The sequence below is a fragment of the Aythya marila genome (genome assembly GCF_965140915.1).
Source record: "Aythya marila genome assembly, chromosome: 9".
Lineage (NCBI taxonomy): Eukaryota > Metazoa > Chordata > Aves > Anseriformes > Anatidae > Aythya > Aythya marila.
The window spans coordinates 25,201,135-25,219,183 of record NC_139050.1 but is presented as its reverse complement, the minus strand read 5'-3'; the positions used below and the strand labels follow the sequence as shown (position 1 = coordinate 25,219,183).

The window sequence follows — 18,049 nt, the reverse complement described above, 5'->3', positions numbered from 1 at the left end:
CAATCTGAAAAGGCAATTACCATAGGCAGGACGTTATGTACAGTGGAAACAAAAGTCACAGATTGGTTAATAGTGTGAGTAATACTTGGCTTTATTTGAATCTATAGAATAACAAACCTCACAAAGGAACTAAAAACCAAACAAGATGAATTAAAAAATGTGAAAGAAGATCTGCGGTATTTCCAAGAAGAAAAGGAAGCTGCCTATAAGCAATCACAAGTGCTCAGGTAAGAACCCAAACAGCAATGCTGGAGTTGTGGCTCCTGTGGCGTGCAGTCCATTGAGGGGATTCACACTGTAGTGTCACCAGAGGTAACCAGAAAACGTCACTCCTGATTGCTGATGCTGTTAGCAACAGGCTAAGTTCTTCACAAATTTCAAATCATTAGTAGCTCTTAAAAGCAAGTGTGTGCCACTTTCAACACAGTGGAGATAGAGTATTTCTTACACAGGTTGTTTATTGCTCTGATTTCTCAATAAAAAGTAATTGTACAATTTCATTTTTACATATAAGTTTAAAATGAACATTTAGAAGGGTGAAATTTCTTACAAATTCAATGTTCAACATACTTCATTCACTGAATTGTTGTAACACAATATACTATAAAATGTCACATAACAGAAAAGTAGTTATCAGGTTTACAAATAATTAAGATATTTTGTCATGTATATTTGCTTTTAAAAATGCGTGTCTGGTATTACTTTTCTGTCTTGCAGAAATACATTGGAGCACCATTGCTCAACTCTGAACAAGGCTGTCTCACTGTTTCCCTTTATCAGAAGTGAACTAGAAAATATTAAAGAAGTCGTGTCCAGTAATCTAGAGAGCTGGGCTGCCCTGAAAGAAGAAATTTTTGTCCAGATAAAAACTGTTAGCAAAGAAGCTTTGACAGGTAAATTATCATATTGCAATAACTGGTCAAGGTGAAATATTTTTTGGTAGTTGAGTGGACCACCGTAAATTCGAAGGTAAAATCAATTAGATAATTTCTAATTCTAACATTTAATTTGGCCAGAAGCAAAGTAGTACAAAATGTCATGGCACTGTGAATGGCATTGAGCTAGTCTGGCTCCTGCAGGATTAGTGTGGTGTGCTGCTCGCTGAGGGCTGACACTGAAGTAATATGAGTACCATGAATGCTTGGATATGGAACATAAATAATCTAAGTTCTTATTGTGTGTAGATAGGATTGCAGTGCAAAGGTGCAGAGATATTTAATTTGCTGTGTGTTTCCTGCTGCCAGTTTTCTTCACATCTCTTCCCTTGAGCAAGCCACTGGTGTAGGCATTGGGTGGGCTCCAGTACTGGGGCCACCGCAGCGAACAAACCTGCACCTGGCACCTACCAACTGCCTCCTGCTGTGCCCAAATAACAGCATTTAATCCCCAAATACCACTCTTTATCCGAGGGGACTTTGGAATTGAAAAGGGCATGGAGCAGCCCATGGGCTGAGAATAATTCAGTTGGCCCACAGCCTGCTTCCTGCTCAGACAAGGGCAGCCTTCAGGAGGAGAGAAGCTGGGAGCAAGTCACAACTGGTGGCTTGCTCAGGAAGGTCGTACCCAGCCCTCGGGCTGGCGGTTGGACTTGAGAGCTCAGATTTATCCTTGAAAACCGTTTTTGCTCTGCCTGGGTTAAGAGATTAGTTTTGCTGAAAAAATTATGCAGTAGTGTAATGACAGACTGCACCATCCAGAGCATCCAAAAAGGCCGTGTGTTGGCTTTTGTGGGTTTAATGGTCTTTGGACATAATTTCCATATACGTGTTCCTGTCCCTACAGTTTTTCAGTGTGTTCTGTATTAGCTGATAAACCAGTATTTGGTCTGGAGCTTAGTTTTATCAGGGTTTTAAGGTAGGCAAAGGAGCAGGTGAGCTGACATCACCCTTTCTGTCCTCGTGAGAAGGACTGTGAGGGCACGGTGGGCAATGTGCATCTCCCAAATCGCTGTGCTGGTGAAACTGTCTGCACCCTGTTGTAAATGCATAGCTTAGGTGACACCTACACACACGGAGTGTCTCAGAAAACAGGCAGCACCATTTTAAATAATAGCTCCCCAGTTGCCGATTCCTCCTGTGAGATTCGAGGTAGTTTTTAATGTGTTCAGCAGTTGCTTTCCTCACACAAGGAAGAAGTGAGCGGGGCAGCTGTGCTGAGGGGGCTGCATCCCCTGGGGCATCCCCTCAGCCCTACAGAGTGCTTGGGGTGCTGAGGCTGCTGCCTGCTGGGACTGGCGTGGTGGGAAGGTCGCTCTGTGGTGCTCAGCTGCTGTGCAAACAATCGGGTTAAATGTCAGCACCAGTATCTTGCATTTTGATTCATGAGTTCATCTCCTAATTAGGCTGAGCACAGAAAGTATCGTGTGTTCCTACGAATTCCTCTCTTCCTGTGTTCTCTGTGTTCTTTCTAGTTAATCAGGAGAGCATGTACATGCTTTTCTGCAGACAGTTTCAGGTTCAAGGAGTTTCATAACATTGCAAAGCATCTTTTTCTTTTACTTTACTGTTATTTGCACCAAGATTTTCAAAGCTTTTCTACATCGGGTTTTCAGAAGAAAAATGTTGCATAAAGTGCTACTCTTTATGCCTCGACCAGTTTCCTTAGTTAGTTTGAAAAATACACAACAAGTTATAAAACACTTGTGTATGTAAATTATTTACCTTTGGTTAATTAGTGGCAAATAGGAAGAGGTATAAGAAGTTAAAATCTTTGGGAATTTACATCATTTAGTCCAACAATAAGTCAATGTAAGTGTCAAGCACTTAGACAAGATAGTAGATAATGAAATTGCAATTTAAATTTTGCACCTAGGCAATATAAAAATATGTAACAGCTGACTTAATGGTATAATTAGGCTTCATCTAACGAGAATTGTCATCACTAATATAAATAAAAGTGATATAAGTTCTTTGGACAACTGAACGTTTAGGTCTGTAGTTGGAGAGGGCATAGGAAAGAATTGCAACTACGGGAAATGTTAAAGGGCACTCATCGAGCTAAGCTAAGGTCAGGAAACATTGTAAAAATGTAAGAGATCCACTATTCCCACCCCAATTTACTTACGTACCTTGCAGTGAAAACTACCTGGGAAGCTCCCAGGGGACTGCTGCTTTTCCAAGTTGAAGAGCTGATGAAAGCTAGAGTGAAAAAAAACTACCTTTAGTGTAATGGATTGCTTTAACAGCAGAAAGGAGAAAATAATTTGTAATACACATGCCCAAACATCTTCTGAACCAAAAGTTTCACCCTGAGCTTTAGCAGAAGCTAACCCCTTTGAGATATCTTCTCAAATTAATTTCAAAACGAGCTTGCAAATGTTTTTGTATGTCAGCAATGTTTTGTGTCTCTCCTCAAGATAAAGTCTGGGTTCAAGCATTTGTCACCTGTGGTTATTTCATTTGGAGTATATATATTCTAATTTGGTATTATGATCTTAGAGGAAATATGTATTATTGCTTAGAATAAAATTTGTATGCTTGTCAATCGTATCTGTTTGGCTAAGTACAGGTTACCCATGTGAAGATTTATCACACAGGGTACTTTCTTTGGTCCTCTGCTCTCAGCAGGAATCCTGAGGTCCTAATTCAGGTGAGTTGCTTTTTAATGAAGAAAGTAAATTTGACAACAGGCTATATGATTTTTTTTCTCCTCAGAAATACCCAAATTGAATCAGAGGTTAGCAAAATCCCAGAGAGAGAATGAGAGTCTTCAGGAAAAGGTAAAACATCTGACGCTGGTGGCTGACACGGTTGAGCTGAAAACTCAACAGCTTCAAACTTCTCTTCAGCAAGGGAATGAGCTACAAAGCAGGTGCCGTGAACTACAAAAGGAAACATTAGGTAAGAGAATTTTGATTTTCCAAGCAAACTTCCTAATAAAATGAAATGCAAAAATATTTAATGTGTTCAAGTTCTGGCTGTTACTGTGAGTGCGCTCAACAGCAGAACTCAGGCCCTGATAAAGCTTGGATGGTGCAGGGCCAGGAAGACAGCATGTCAGTCTGAAGTCTGTTACCCTGTTGGAAACACAAGGTAGTTTTGAATAACAAATAAAATTAAGGGAGGAAAATAATGCAGATGGTGGTAGTACTGTTATGCTGTTACCTGTCAATATGTAAAACATCAGGGAGGTGCTCTCATTTTGATTGGGAAGGCCAAGCTGATCTATCAGCATCAGAACTGATGAATGTTAGCCTAAGCTAGTCTCTTTTCCCCTAGATTTGTTGAACTTGAATCTGTCTAAAGATTTGCCCTGGATAGTTTGTCTCAAGAATGGAGGGTCCTCTTGAAAACTGTAAGAGAAGTGGTAGCACTCGGAATTATAGCATCTTGTGAGCTTTGTTGAGGCAATGACTCATTACAAGAAGATTATTGTGTATTTATGTTAGTATCTCTTGAATCTGTTGTCTTTGTAAATCAGGATTGTGTTCATGGTGCTGGCTCAGAGACATTTTAAGACATTCAGAACATATAGAGGTTGTGCTGTTCCACACATGGCTTTGAGTCATCAAATTGGCACTGTAATTACCTCGCTGCCTTATGCACAGTATGTAATTTCAAATCTAAAGCAGTAGCTCTCGGTGCTAGTCATGATAAAGGAATTTCACTGATCCTTCAATAGCAGTGATAATATCAAACGTGAAACTGAAGAGGGGAAGAGCACAGTGACTGTGGAGGACTCATCACCCAATGAGTTATCAAGCCAGATGGCTGAGGGCAGTCTTCATTTCTGTCACTGGATAACAATACTGATAGGAAAGCTTCAGATTTGAATGCCAGATATGAGCAGATATCTGAGCAGATGTGAGCAGATAACTTTACAGCCTTCTCCAGGCACCATCCACACAAGAAATAATTTTTATATATCTTCCTTTTTTGTGGTATTTGTTCACAGAACTGACTTTAAATGAGTACACAATCAGTTAGACTTGGCTCTGAGAAGCTTCTTCTCTGTGGACTGTTCACAGTGTGCTGTTTTGTCTGTTTTTTCTTGGGGAGCTATGGAAGTGAACATAGTGATCCAGTGTCTCAGGATCTTGTCCGTGACGTTTTCTGGTAGGCTCATTGTCTGATCATAGCTACATCCTGTTTCTTAATCCTCTGTTCAGAGTAAACTCTGGCAGGCAGGATCTGGGGGGAGGGCTGCCTTAAAAGTGTTTAATTGTCAGTAATTAGTCACAGTAGCTCATTCTGAAGATCTAATTAGATTGGAAGAAAGGCATCAATTTTATTTCAATTTCATTTTTTCAGGAGAATCTTGAACACAGTGAACACATCTCAGAAAATGTGTACCTCTTTTTTTGGCTTATGTGTAAAATCACTAGGTGAGATTTGAAGAAAGCATGAAATAAAATACTGGGAGTGCATAAATGGTAACTGCTGTGTTGTTTTTTTCAAGAAAAGTAACCGATATTATCTGTACACACGCATATACATATATATAATATTATGTGTCTGAGATAAGTGCCTGGGTTTAAAAAAATAAATAAACCAAAACCCGAAATAAGTTAAAGATAACATCACTTAAAACGATAGAATTGAAGGCCTTAAGTAGTTACATAGGTTTACCAAATCACGTTGCTTGCCCCAAGAGCATAAGGTCGCCTGTGACTGCTTATGTTCTACTTGAAACTATTTAGAAAAAAATGCTCAAAATGCATTCATTTCTATAGAAGAGACAAGTGTGTTTCTTCTCCATTAAGAGATTTATGTTTTATCAAAATAGTCTGTGTACATGTCTGGCTGCCAGGTTTGACTATTACAAAACCACAGTCTAAAACTTGGAAGTTGTATACTTCAGAATTCCTTTTTTTTTCTTCTTTCTTCCTTTTTTTTTTTTTTTTTAATATGTTTTTCTGTCCATATATATTCTGAAGAAACCGGAGAGATTGAGCTTGGAGGCTCTCGCAGTACTGGAAATTGCTTGAGCAGGCAGTATCACGGAAAAGATAGCCAAGGTGACTGGCTCAAAAATAGCACAAGAGTTGCAGATCCTGCAATAAGACTTACAGCAATGATTTATTAAGTTGATTAAGCTTTTCTTTCTCTACTAAAAGGGTAGCGTGGATGGAAGGTTTGTTTGGTCCTTAGTGTGGTCTTGTGCCATGTAAGGAAAACGTCCTGAAGTGCATTAGTACAGCAGTCTGGGTGTTCTACTGAAGTGCTGAGAAACTGCAGTTATTTACAAGCCAGCTTGAGGATGGTTGGCCCCAGTACTCTGTACAGAATCTGGGCACCACTGCTTTGGTCCCTGGTTGCTGCCTGATGGAGTAGGGTCATGTTTTGGTCATATTGTTGTGTTTTCTAAGTAGCAGTGGATACAGCAGGCTTGTTTTGCCCTAATACCTGACTTTCTTCTGTGTTCAATATAACCACCAAACTTATTTTCACTTCCTTTTTAGGAATAACTTATCCCCTAACTTTGTATAAATAAGCACAAATAACGGTACCTCGTAAAGCAGTTACAGACCGTTTATTACTTGTCTTTCTCTAGAAACCTGAGTGGGTGTGCTAACTGACTGCCTTGAGGAAAACATAATTACGTTTGACATGCATTTTTCAGGTGCAAAAATTAGTTGAAATAAAATAATCTCAGTGCAGAAATAGCTCCTTCTCAAGTGCACTTTGACATTCCATTTGTGTTAAAATGCCTTTTAATTCTCTGTACGAAATAAGAAACTCGTGGGCGGCACGAGTTAAATTGCCACTGGAGCCATGCAGCCTATTGTAGTTCCTTCCTCAGGGTAAGCACTGAGAACGCTCCTGCTTACATCGCTCAGGACTGAAGATTTTGCCTTTTATAAGGTGCCACATTCAATCTATCTCAGATAATCTCACACGTTGCTGAGTGAAGTGGCTGTATGTGAGAGCTCGGTGATTTCAGCGGTAGTTCACATGCATTCTTGGGAGCTGCAGTGTCAGCACTCGCTGCTGCTGGAGGAAGCCTAAAGCCCGTTTAATTCAGTGTCCTGTCCTTGCCACTGAAAACGGCGTGGTTCAAAGGAAGGTACAGGAACTCTACAACAGCAGTTATGAGATAATCTGTCATCCTTACGTGTCTCATCCTGATCTAGGAGGTCATTGAATCTAATAAGACAATCTGTTAAGCTTTGAAATATGTGGCTTAATATCTTTACATAAGGTGCATCGTCACATTTACTCTGGTATGAAAATTACACAGGGTTATCATTAGAGTTCCCCTTTCAGTTTTGTAAAGCTGTGTACTTCACGGGTTCCTGTAAATAAGGAGTTCCATTGGTTGTTTACATGCACTGGAGAAATACATTTTCTTGCTTAGTTTTCTACATTTTAACTCCATGGAGAATTGCCTTATTCTTGTGTTAGAAAATGAGAGAAAGTTGTTCACAGTCAACTTCTTTTAGGTTAACCAGCGTGTAATATATTTTTGTGATACTTGCATGGCTTTATGACCCATAATCTCGAAAATATGAAGTTAGTTCCTTATGTTAGTACACCGCACCAAAACATCACACCAAGCAGTTATGGTTCTGTTCTAGTTTTTTGTCTTTAATATGCATAACATAGTACGTTAACTGTAGTATATGTATGCCACATCATGAGCAGGTTCAGACTAGCTCACACAGGGCACCTCTACTTGTGCTGAAAAAAAATGATCTTTAAGCTTACAAAGAAGTTTCTGTTCTATAGGCCCTATTGTACTCTGTGGATTTTTTTTTTTTTTTTAATATTGTTGTATAAGTCTACCAAGATTGCTCAACAATTCCTAATAAAAGATCATTGTTTTCAGTTGCTTGGAGTATTACCAAACTTAACTAATCAATGAATTTTGAACAGTAGTTGCACAAAATGGGCATAGCTTTCACAGGGGTAAGATGGGTGGAAATGTCATTGGATTTTATGTTTCAGTCTTACTATGCAAAAACTTTGTTGAAGAACCCTTGGACCTTCAGTTCCTTGAGAAAGGACTTTGAGCTGGGGGGTTTGACAGTATTCTTGATGCAGAAGGCCATGTTGAACTGATGTCTAAGCCTCTGAAAGCATTAAATATCTATTTATTTCTGTGGTGGCCAAATTCTGGTGTTCTGGCCCCAGAAGACCGGGCTGAGCGATGCTTTCCCACATGTTGCATGTCACCGTGGTGCTGGGCAGCGGGACTGAAAGCAAGGAGGGATGCGGTGGAGACCAGCGAGGAGCAGGAGTGAAGAGGTTGGGGTGTCGTGATGGGGAGGCTGGGGAACTGTCCCGTCAGTAAGCCAGGGAGTGCACGCTGAGCAGGGAGATGCAGGTCTTGAGTAGCTGGATTCTTTGCCCTTGCAGCAAGAAATCAGTATGCTGCTATATCCTGAGCGACTGTTTGGTAATGTGTAGTTATAAAGCATGAAAAAGCCATCTGGTATTAATGTTTTGTTCATCTTAAGCACTCGCCACAGTCACTAATGCAGGGTTTGTGTGTATCGTGCGTGCATCCTAGACTGCACACTTGGGTTGCTCAGGGAGGCAGCATGGTCAGAGCCATTTCCCTTTTGGTTTGAGACCTGCAGTCTGCTGCCCTGCTCTCCTGAGCCATCCCCGGACCTGTGGTCACTGCAGGGAATGCAGTTCACAGAAGGAAACTGGAGCCGTGTCCTAAAAGCAGTAAGTTGATCTGAGTAGGATAGCCGTGCTGCCTGGGAGGAGGGTGCTCTCAGCAGGACGTGCCGAGCAGCTGAGGGGCTGCTTCCCCAGGCTTCGTGTCGTGCAGCGAGGAGACAGCTACCAGATGCTGTGTGGTTTAACGCAGCAGGTACGGGAGGAAAAGTGAAAGAGCTTTTCCTTTTTCCCCTCTGGCCTCGCTCCAGCTGAACCTCACGGCTGACATGTTCTGTTGCATTGTGTATCCTCAGCTGAGTAACAGCCCCCACGCACTTCACTGAGACTTCAGATTTTGGTTTCTGTTCCTCTGTTGCCAGTGAGCCGCGTGAGGGAGGGCAGCAGGGAGGGGAACACGCAGAGCAGGCTTTTGCTGGGGGCTGGAGTTTCGCTGGAGCAGATCCGAGATGCCAACAGCAGCAGGGCTGCAAGCCAGCCCCTTCTCTACCTGGACACACGGCTCCCTTCCACCTGCAGCCCGTCACCGGGAGCTGATCACGTTCTGTCAAGTGAAATTTTTGATGTAATATGCCCCTTTGCCTGCTTCTGATGAGAATTTTTACTCTGTCCCTGTAAGTCCTGTAGCTTTATACCTGTATTGGCACTGCCGGTGGATTTTGTTTCTAGGTTTTTGAGTTTCATACTCCATATTTATCATCTGAGGAGCTGCACGTTGTGGTTTCTCTAATGATGGAGCTGAATCCCCGTCTGATGGCTCGCTGGCAGCGACTGTAATCGCTACCACGTATGGGACCTTGTGAGCGTGCCTCCTTTGGCCTTTATTTCTTCCATCCTGCCTCTGGGTGCCTCCAGGAATAAGGAGTGCTCACAGAACTTTCTTCCAAGCTTTATTAACCAGATTTGGATATCTTCAAACAAGTTTGTTGGCCTCTGTAGGAAATTGCAGAGTAGAGACATCAATCAGCCGCCCAGGCGGTGGGTATCGCGTCTCGGGGCAGAATGTAAACTTAACACTAACTCTCCCTGAGCTCCTCCCCACAAAAAGAGAAAAAGATTGCTTTCATCCAGACCCCTTCTCCAAGTTAATGCGGGGAGGACATTTATGATTAATCTCTCACCAGTTACGCTGCTCGTGGAAGTCAACTCTTATTATAGGCTGCTGGAGATTTCTGATTTTGATGAGAGACAAACTGGGATTTATTGAACTAAGTTGTCATTTCTCACTTTGGTGTAACACCAGTGAAAGTAAAGACATAACCCTTGAAAGAAAAAGCCTGAAATGTTAGAATATTTTGAAAAAGCTTTATCCATGTTTACGTCTTCATTAAAACTTTTCCACTGTTAACATTGATAGGAGACAGAACCAAGAGCTGCCATCCAAACTTTTGTGATAAAAATAAAGCAACTGTTTGTTTTTTTCTTCTTGCCTACTTCAGAAGAATATTTTAGAAGCTGCTTGTTTGTGTATATAAAGAACCTTGAAGACTTAGTGCTGTGCAGAGGTGCTTCTTCTCCCAATAAGCCTGGAAAGTGCACTATTGTGTGATCTCTCCTGCTCACTCTTTTTTTGAGTGTGCTTCCAGAGAAGAGGGGCTAACAAAAGAAGGGTACATACTGGGTTCACTTTAAAGTTATCTCAGCAGTTAGTGCGACTACGGATTCTCCAGCATCCCAGCAGCATAACACTTGAGCAAAAGGGTCAGCGTGACCGCTGCTCGTATTGCTGTGCTGTTTGACTCACTATTTACTTATTTTGCCTATGTCAGGTTTCGTTTTCAAACTGTGTACGATACAAACTTGAAATAGCAGGAGTTTTCTGGAGAAAACATAAATACAATGTCATATGTGGAATAATTCATACTGAAAAGTATTAATGAGCTAAGATCCCAGCTAAGCATGTCAACGTGTTACGTGAGGCATTATTTTTAATTTTTATTAGTAACAAAATGTATCAGTTACTTAATAATAAATCAGTTGTTAATAAGCAATAAAATGTGGATATCTAGGACTTTTCAAGGCAAAAAGACTGTGAGCTCAGGCATTTTTCTTCCACACTTTCTGAATTGCTCTGTAACCCACAAATCCATACGCAGTTGAAGAGGTCTGTCTATACAAAGCACATTACTGGATAGGGGTAATAAAGCTGGATGACTCGGTGATGATAAAAATCTGTTTCTCTTTCCTTTTGAAATAGAAAGCGTGATTTTATTCATGAAACAAAAATAAAATACAATGCTATCTTACCATTGTATTAAAATAAACTAGTAGGAACAAACAACACATTTTTATTGTCTCAGTTGATCTTAGTGAAAATCAGTTCCAGTTAGTAGGTTTACACCACATAGTCAGTGTGTATGAGATCAGTCTGATCTAGAGGGTTCATGGCTTTTGGTTTTCTTTTTCTCTTTTTCTTTTTTTTTTTTTTTTCCCACACTAACTATTGAAGCTAATATCCCTTTTTGGTTTAGTACTGAAGTAGTTCTGTGCTCCAAACAAACAAACAAAAAACCCACACAAAACCAGAAACAACCTGAATATATTATGTGTTTTGAAAGGATTTTAATTTCTACAACCAACATTATGAGGATTCTTGTTTTGTATATTTTTGGCAAATTGTAAATTATTGCATGTTTCGTATGATAGCAGTCATTTGCAAGAGCTGAAACTAAACCTTAGTTTCTACTATTGTTTCTTCGTTCTCCTGCTTGTCATGACTTTATGAAAATTACCTTCATGACTTACATTGTGCTGAAGAGGTGATTCGATTGCTGATCTCATACCACTTTTCAGAGTCATGATGCATCATCTGGTTAGCTAGAGATGACAGGTCTTGAAGAATTCTCAGCTAAGGGCAAAGTCTGGTGAATAATTGTCTAATCAAATAGACTGAAAAAAAAGAAAAAAAGAAGAAAAAAAAGATAATGCCATGTGATAGTGTCATTGTCTATATTCCTGGGCTTACGAGCAGTGGAGGAGCTGCAATAGAACATGCTCCTAAAAGATAGGAGCTAGTATCCCTGCTGTCATTTTTATTGCCAGCCAAATCCTTTCCTTCACTTAATCACAGATACAGAATATTTTTTCTTCACAAAGCCATTGCATAACCCATTTATAGTTGCAGATTTACCTCTGTATGGATTTAAATTGCTGGCTGTGCACATGAAATCTGTCTCTTAAGGCTTTTGATGCTACTGCTTGATAGTCTATTTAAGTTACTAAATATAAACTTAGCAGTGGTCTGCTGACATAATAAGACTAATGAGAGATGATAGAAAAATGCAGGCAGCTGTAGGAGTAGCAGGGAAGTTTAAGTGGGGAATGTTAACACTCCTCGTGGAAAGGAGGAGCGGTATTTTCATGTACATGAAGTGTCTCTAACAGCACTTTAAAGACTGCTTTGAAAATCCAAAGAGAGAATAGTTTCCTGTAGTTTTAGGTAGGCTGCAGTTCAAGTATCCCCTATTCATGCCACAAGTACCGTTGAAATATTTTTCTATTAATTCCAGCTGCGATACTAAGAATTTGAAGGGCCGGAGCTGGGGAATGCAGTTTGGTGTTTGAACAGGCTGTGACAAGCGGGTTAGACCAAGCAATGGCTCATTAGTGCTTTTCAGCAGCCTTTTGAAATGGAAGAGGAAATACATGACTGTGATGGAAGGAACAGCATCCTCTGCTCTCCAGTGAGGTGTCTGGATCGTGATGTGCTGCAGCGTGGTTTCCTTATGGAAGAAGGGCCACTCTTCACTCTTTTTCAGGAAAAGCAGGAGCCCTCGTTGAAGGAACTCTATTGATCGTATTTTGTTTCATCTGCGTGGCCTAAGCACTGACAAAAATATGTCTCCAAGGAATTACTGTCAGAACTCTTCTTACCTTCAGTTCTCCTAGCCACTAGGTAAGGAACTCAGTGTCTAGGCTCAGTTTTGAGACATAGGAGAAGGTCTGTGGGAACAATTCTGCCTTGCACCCAGTTACCTCGGGTATGAAAGGGCAGGAATGTATGCAGAAACTCGGGGTTAAGGGGCGAATCCTTTGAGACGTTCAGCAAATACCATGTAGGCAGTGTCTGACTCCAGAAGCGTGTCTGATGTGACACTGGTTAATGTGTCCTGTGGAGCGGGATGGAGAGGGAGCAGGGCGTGTTGAGATAGCATTGTCTCTGGAAATAAGCACATCATAAGGCCTTGGAAAAGACTGCCATTGCTTTTGTGGTTTGTTCTTTTCAGGGCACTGAGTGATGCTATATTTATACAGTGAAAAAATGAGAATCTGGTCCCTTCTCTTGCTTTCTTTATGCTCGTTTTATATGCGAACATGGAAGAGCTGATGTGCTGGTTCAGATCAGAGGTCCAGAAAGCCCACTCCTGGCAGCGGTCAGGAACATATGCGTAGGCAGATAAGAACCAGGCACTCCTCTTCTGGCACATCCTCCTGGTTCCTGGCAGCTTTTAATGATTTAGAGCCTTCCTGGTGGCACTGGTCAGGTCTCCAGAAGGGATGTCAATCTACACGGCTGGAGCCCGTCCCTCCGCTCTTTCCAGACAGGCTTGTGCTTGTGAACCTGTCAGGCAAAGTACTTTATTGTCCATACAAAAAAAATATATATTTTTTTTAGAGAACATAGTACATGAAATACTATAAATAAAAGCAAATAGTTCTGTACTGTGCAGGCAAGGACTTTGGGTATTTAGTTCTCTTCTTTGTTTTCCTTAAAAAATATAAAGTGAGGTGAATTAGTCTGACAGTAATTTTTCATGCATGTATTTCATATTTAACTCACAGCTTTACTATGTGTAGTAAATAAATTTACTTAATATATCTGTAAAGTGTACATCCTAATTTGCTCTACCATTTATATTCTAAGAAAAAGGAAGTATTTTACCCTTTCTGACACAAGTGATCAGCCAATATTCGGGGCCTAATAGGTTGGTACAGGGAGCAGACCGGGTGATTAATTCAGGCAGTTCGGTGCGATTCTGTTTGTCGCTGAAGAAAACCTGCACACTGGAGGAATTCAGCGGCAGGGGCTGGGCTCCAGCCACGGGCCAGTCTCAACCACTTTCTCCGTTCCCAGACAGTCCCTCACTGTCTCTTCCTGCCGGTCTCTGTCATGTCACCGAGCAGCACGTGCCCTGCTCCCCTTCTCCCCAGTTCTCTTAGGACAATATTGAGGCTCCTGCTCTTGAGCTCTTGTTCCACCCATCCCATCCGTGCCCGAGAGCTGAACTGCTGCTCGCTGCTCCCGATGAGGGACGTTTCTCACAGCCAGCACCCTCGGGGAGGTTTCAGTCAGTCCCCAGCACAACAAATACTATCTTGGTCTCAGACAGCCAGGGAGTGGCTCACGGAGTACTTCCGTTCAAGAGGATTTGGGCCAAGTCTCTGAAACAGATTATTCGTAAAATTAGATTAATCAGACAAAGGAAGCCATATCCTGGTATCGTGGTGAGAGCTGGGCTTGTCTGTAAGTGCCCAAAGGGGAGGTAGGAGCATAGGAATGGGCGTACAGTATGGCAAGGGACATCAGCTGCAGCCTGGGGCTTCAGGCTGGATGTCAGGAGCAGCTTTGTCAGCAGAGCACAGCACAGGCAGAGGCTGCCAGGGGCTGGGGGAGCCTTCATCCCCAGAGCTCGGCAAGACCTGGCTGGATAAACCCTCAGGCCATCTCTGCTGGCTTTGTCAGCAGCAGGCTGCACCAGCAGCCTCCAGAGGTCCCTCCCAGGCTGAGCCTGGCTGAGTCACGCTGAGAACATCATGAAGCTTGGTAAGAACAAAAATGCTTCAATCTGCGATACCTGCACCTCGCTGCTGGTACGTGTGTGGGTATTTCTGGTCAGCAGGACTCGAGGGCAACATGTGCAGCCTACACAGCCTTTCTGCTTCTCAGGGAGCGTGAAGGGGGCTGCCCCGGCAGGTCTTTCTCATCGGTGACCAGTATAATGAGTCAGAGCTTGTTGTCTTTAAACCAAAATATCTGCCAGTTTCTTCCCCAAAGCAAGCTTAGGTGAAGGGAAAACAAAACTACTTTTTCCCTGTGCTGTTTTTATGTATTGTAGTGCAGTGATGTGGTGAAAAGAGTCAGTCACACTTGTTTTGGTACAACTTGTCTGTTCCCGGACGGGCAGTGGGAAAGGGGCTGTATTTCTGAAACAGGGGGCAGAAAAACTTCGTAGGCATGCATTTATTCTGAGGTAGGCACAGTCATTTTAGACCAGAGACTTGGCGGTACGGGGTACATTCATACCGTGACCAGCACTGAGGTGGAGCTGAGCTGTGAGTTTCTGCCCGCCAGCCCCTGAGCTGAGCTGGTGCTGCTACGGCAGAAGGGGCTCCAGCCGTCCCTGGGGTCTTCATGTCTACAGCAATGGGTTTGTGTGGTGCCCGGGGGCCTCTCCAGAAACTGAGTTACTGGCAGGTAGTCTTCCTTGTCTCACGTGTGCAGAAGACACTGAGCTTTTATTTAGATGAAACCAAAGCTTTCAGAAAGTATCTTGGATTGTATTTTTTTTTTTAGCAGGATTTGCAGGAAGAGCAGAAAATTACATAGCTTTATCATGCATGCTTCTGAACTGATATCATTGTGAATCTGTTACAAATTAGCCGGAAAATTGATGGCTTCCAGAGTGGCTGCTTACCCAACGTGGGTGTAGTTCACAATGGGTGGTTGTCTTTTTCTTTCTTCCTTTCCTTTTTTTTTTTTTTTTTTTCTGAAGACTTTACTAGTTGTTGCTATTTGCAAACCAGAAACTGGGACCTTCACTGAACACTGTGCCATTGGAAAGGACGCAAACTGGGTGGCTAAATTTCTTAAACCCATTTCCAGGCAGACTCCATGCTCTCTGTTCTCAACTGTGGACTGTATGTCGTGGAATTTGCCCAAACAGGAGGAAACAGCGACCAGCTGTGGTTCTTCAAGGTGCCTTTTCTTTGTGCATCTTCCATACTGTGCCTCCTCGGTCTCTGTCTGTATCACAGCAGAGCCTCCCCTCATGGAGAATACGATACTGCTGAAATGCAGAGGTGGAGGTGAGGCACCCTCTCCTCTCATCCACCTTTTTTACCTGCTTGAAGGCAGGGCTGGCTGCACATGCTGCCTGAAAGGTTACTGTTGACTCAAAACCTCTGCCGTCAGAGAACAAAAAGGTTCAAGAGCCACAGCTGGCCTCAAGGATGGGCCCCAAAGAACCTCCCTTGCTCAGTTATTTCATGAAATAGGCGTCTAGTCATTAAAGAAGTTCTCTAATTGTTACATTTTTGAAAGAAATGTCCATAGAAAAGAGTAAAGTTTTGTTAAAAGGTTAGTTTTTCTCTGATAAATACAGTGAGGTCTTATATTGGTCAAAAGACTTGCTACACTGAATTTCTGAATCTTTTTTCCCCTCCCATAATGAATAGTTTAAAAAAAATAAGGAACAAAACAAACGCTAACAGTTCTTTAAAAGTAGGGACTAATGACAGTAAGAACAATCAAACTATTTTTTTCTAAGGTTTCACCTACTAGCCAGTAAAAGCTGTCTTTTCTTGTTTGCTGCCTGGAGTATGCTGGCCGGTGTCTGGAAGGTAGCTAGTATACACCTAAGAATTCACAACACCAAACTGCTTTTGATGCTATGAAAAATTACTCTGGAACTAAGATTGGTGTCTGTGGTAAGATGTAGCGTGAATCACAAGGATAGATAATATTAAACACAAACCATACTGAGATGTATTTGGACTGAAGATTCTTCAAAATGTGATGCTACTTAAAATGTTAAAACGAGTATCAATACTACAAAGCAGGAATGCTTTTTGTTTTTTTTGTTCCGTGTTTTACAATAAGCTTTATTTTCCTTACTGGAGAATGCTTTTACAGAAGTATTTGAATATAGTGTTTTCTTTATTCAGTAAGTTTTCAGCTGAAGTTTCCATTTGTGTTACCATTCCCCATGTTAGTTTCCTCGGTTTTGCTGTGTCCTTCAAACTCGGTAGAAGTCTGTGTTCCGTAGTCGCTGTGGGTGTGGGTCTGGTCCCTCAGACTTTCTACTAACAGCTCCTGTTGACTTTGGTGGGAACTCTCTCTAGAGAAGACTTGCAGAAACCAGCTGTATAATTGAATCCATTTATTCGCTCATGAGAAACTCCCGTCCAATGCTCAGTCATTATGAAAACTTCTCTAAACAAATTGAGTACAAGAAGAAACAGAGCTGAAAGACCACCCAAAGTACCAGAACCAAAATAACCATTATCCTTTTCCTTTTTTCTCGACTTGTGTCCATACTCTCACATCTAGGAAGAGGAGGGGAAAAACACACACAAAAAACAGTTGTTTATAATTGCTCAAAATGTTCTATAATCACAGAATTAAAAAAAAAAATAATCATCAAGATCAGATGTTTATGAAAAGCTGCTCTGTAGCAGCCACCCCCATGCAAAGAAAGGCAAAGGGCTTTCTCCTTTTTGTGTTGTTGATCTACAATAATTTGATCTTTACTTAATCTGTTTTAATAAAGCAGTCACATTTCAGCAGAGTTTGTTGTTGTGAATTTTAGATCATTCCCACATGTTCTGTCTAACATCTGCTTGGTGTTTGAAGCCAAAGTTTCCCCTTTTTCTGTAGGCATCCAGAGCCATTTGCTTCTTAAGCCAACGTCAGGATGAATGACAGGAAATTAAAGTTGAATTATGTAGCTTTGGAGAAGTGTACAGAACAATACATTACAGCAGAATGCCCAGTTGAAGAAAATGAAGTAAACGAAAATAACTGCAGGTGGTCTAATCTGTCCTTCGTGTGCTTGGCCATGACTTCCCATCCTTGCAGAAGGCCACGGTGCCAGGGGGGAGCCGACACATTGCGGCCTGGCCCGGGGCCTGTTGTGCAGTTCTTGGTGCAGACAGCAGAACTTGGGTTATAACTCAGCGACTGCATGACTTGCATGGCTGATTACAATGGGGGGTTTGTCATAGACGTTTTTAAAACAGCTGAGAGGAAGTTTTGGCAAGAGCACTGTCACACAAACACAGTTTCTGAATAGCAGTACGTTGCTGGAGATTTATCTCTAGGGGTGCTGTTTGACAGCAAGCTTGGATGCTCGGTGGCTGGGAACTGAGGGAAAATGTGGTTGGCCTGCCAGAAAACTGAAACAGTGAGAGGACATTGGGAGATTATAAACCACTGGTTCCGTGTTTCTGACAAGCAGCTATGCTGTCCCTGCCATTTGTCATGGCCCTGCACCCATACCATCATACTTGGGGCAGCGTTGAGAGCAGCTCCATGGAGGAGCTTCAGAAGCCTTCCATCAGCTGTCCCCTAGTGTAAGCAGGAAAAGAGGAGGTACCAGCCTCCCTATCTTCCTGCCAGGAGTCCAGGTCAACAGTCTTCAGCTGCTGCTTATTGCTGAGTGCTCATCCTTGGTCATACCCCACTTAAAAGTGATGCGATGTGGAATACCGAGAAACTGTAGTGTCTGAAACAATATGATTTTTTTTCATCAAAATTCCTTCCT

General features: G+C 42.0%; 1 protein-coding gene across 1 annotated transcript in view; it reads left to right on the top strand.

Moving 5' to 3' along the window:
* The window catches only part of LEKR1 (leucine, glutamate and lysine rich 1), a 51,724-nt gene that overhangs the window by 17,556 nt on the left and 16,119 nt on the right, over nucleotides 1–18,049 (top strand). Inside the window, exons 3-5 of the mRNA XM_082766924.1 lie at nucleotides 108–227; nucleotides 718–893; nucleotides 3,654–3,839. Of these exons, the coding sequence (XP_082623050.1) occupies nucleotides 108–227; nucleotides 718–893; nucleotides 3,654–3,839 (482 nt within the window). The remainder of the gene's footprint in view (nucleotides 1–107; nucleotides 228–717; nucleotides 894–3,653; nucleotides 3,840–18,049) is intronic.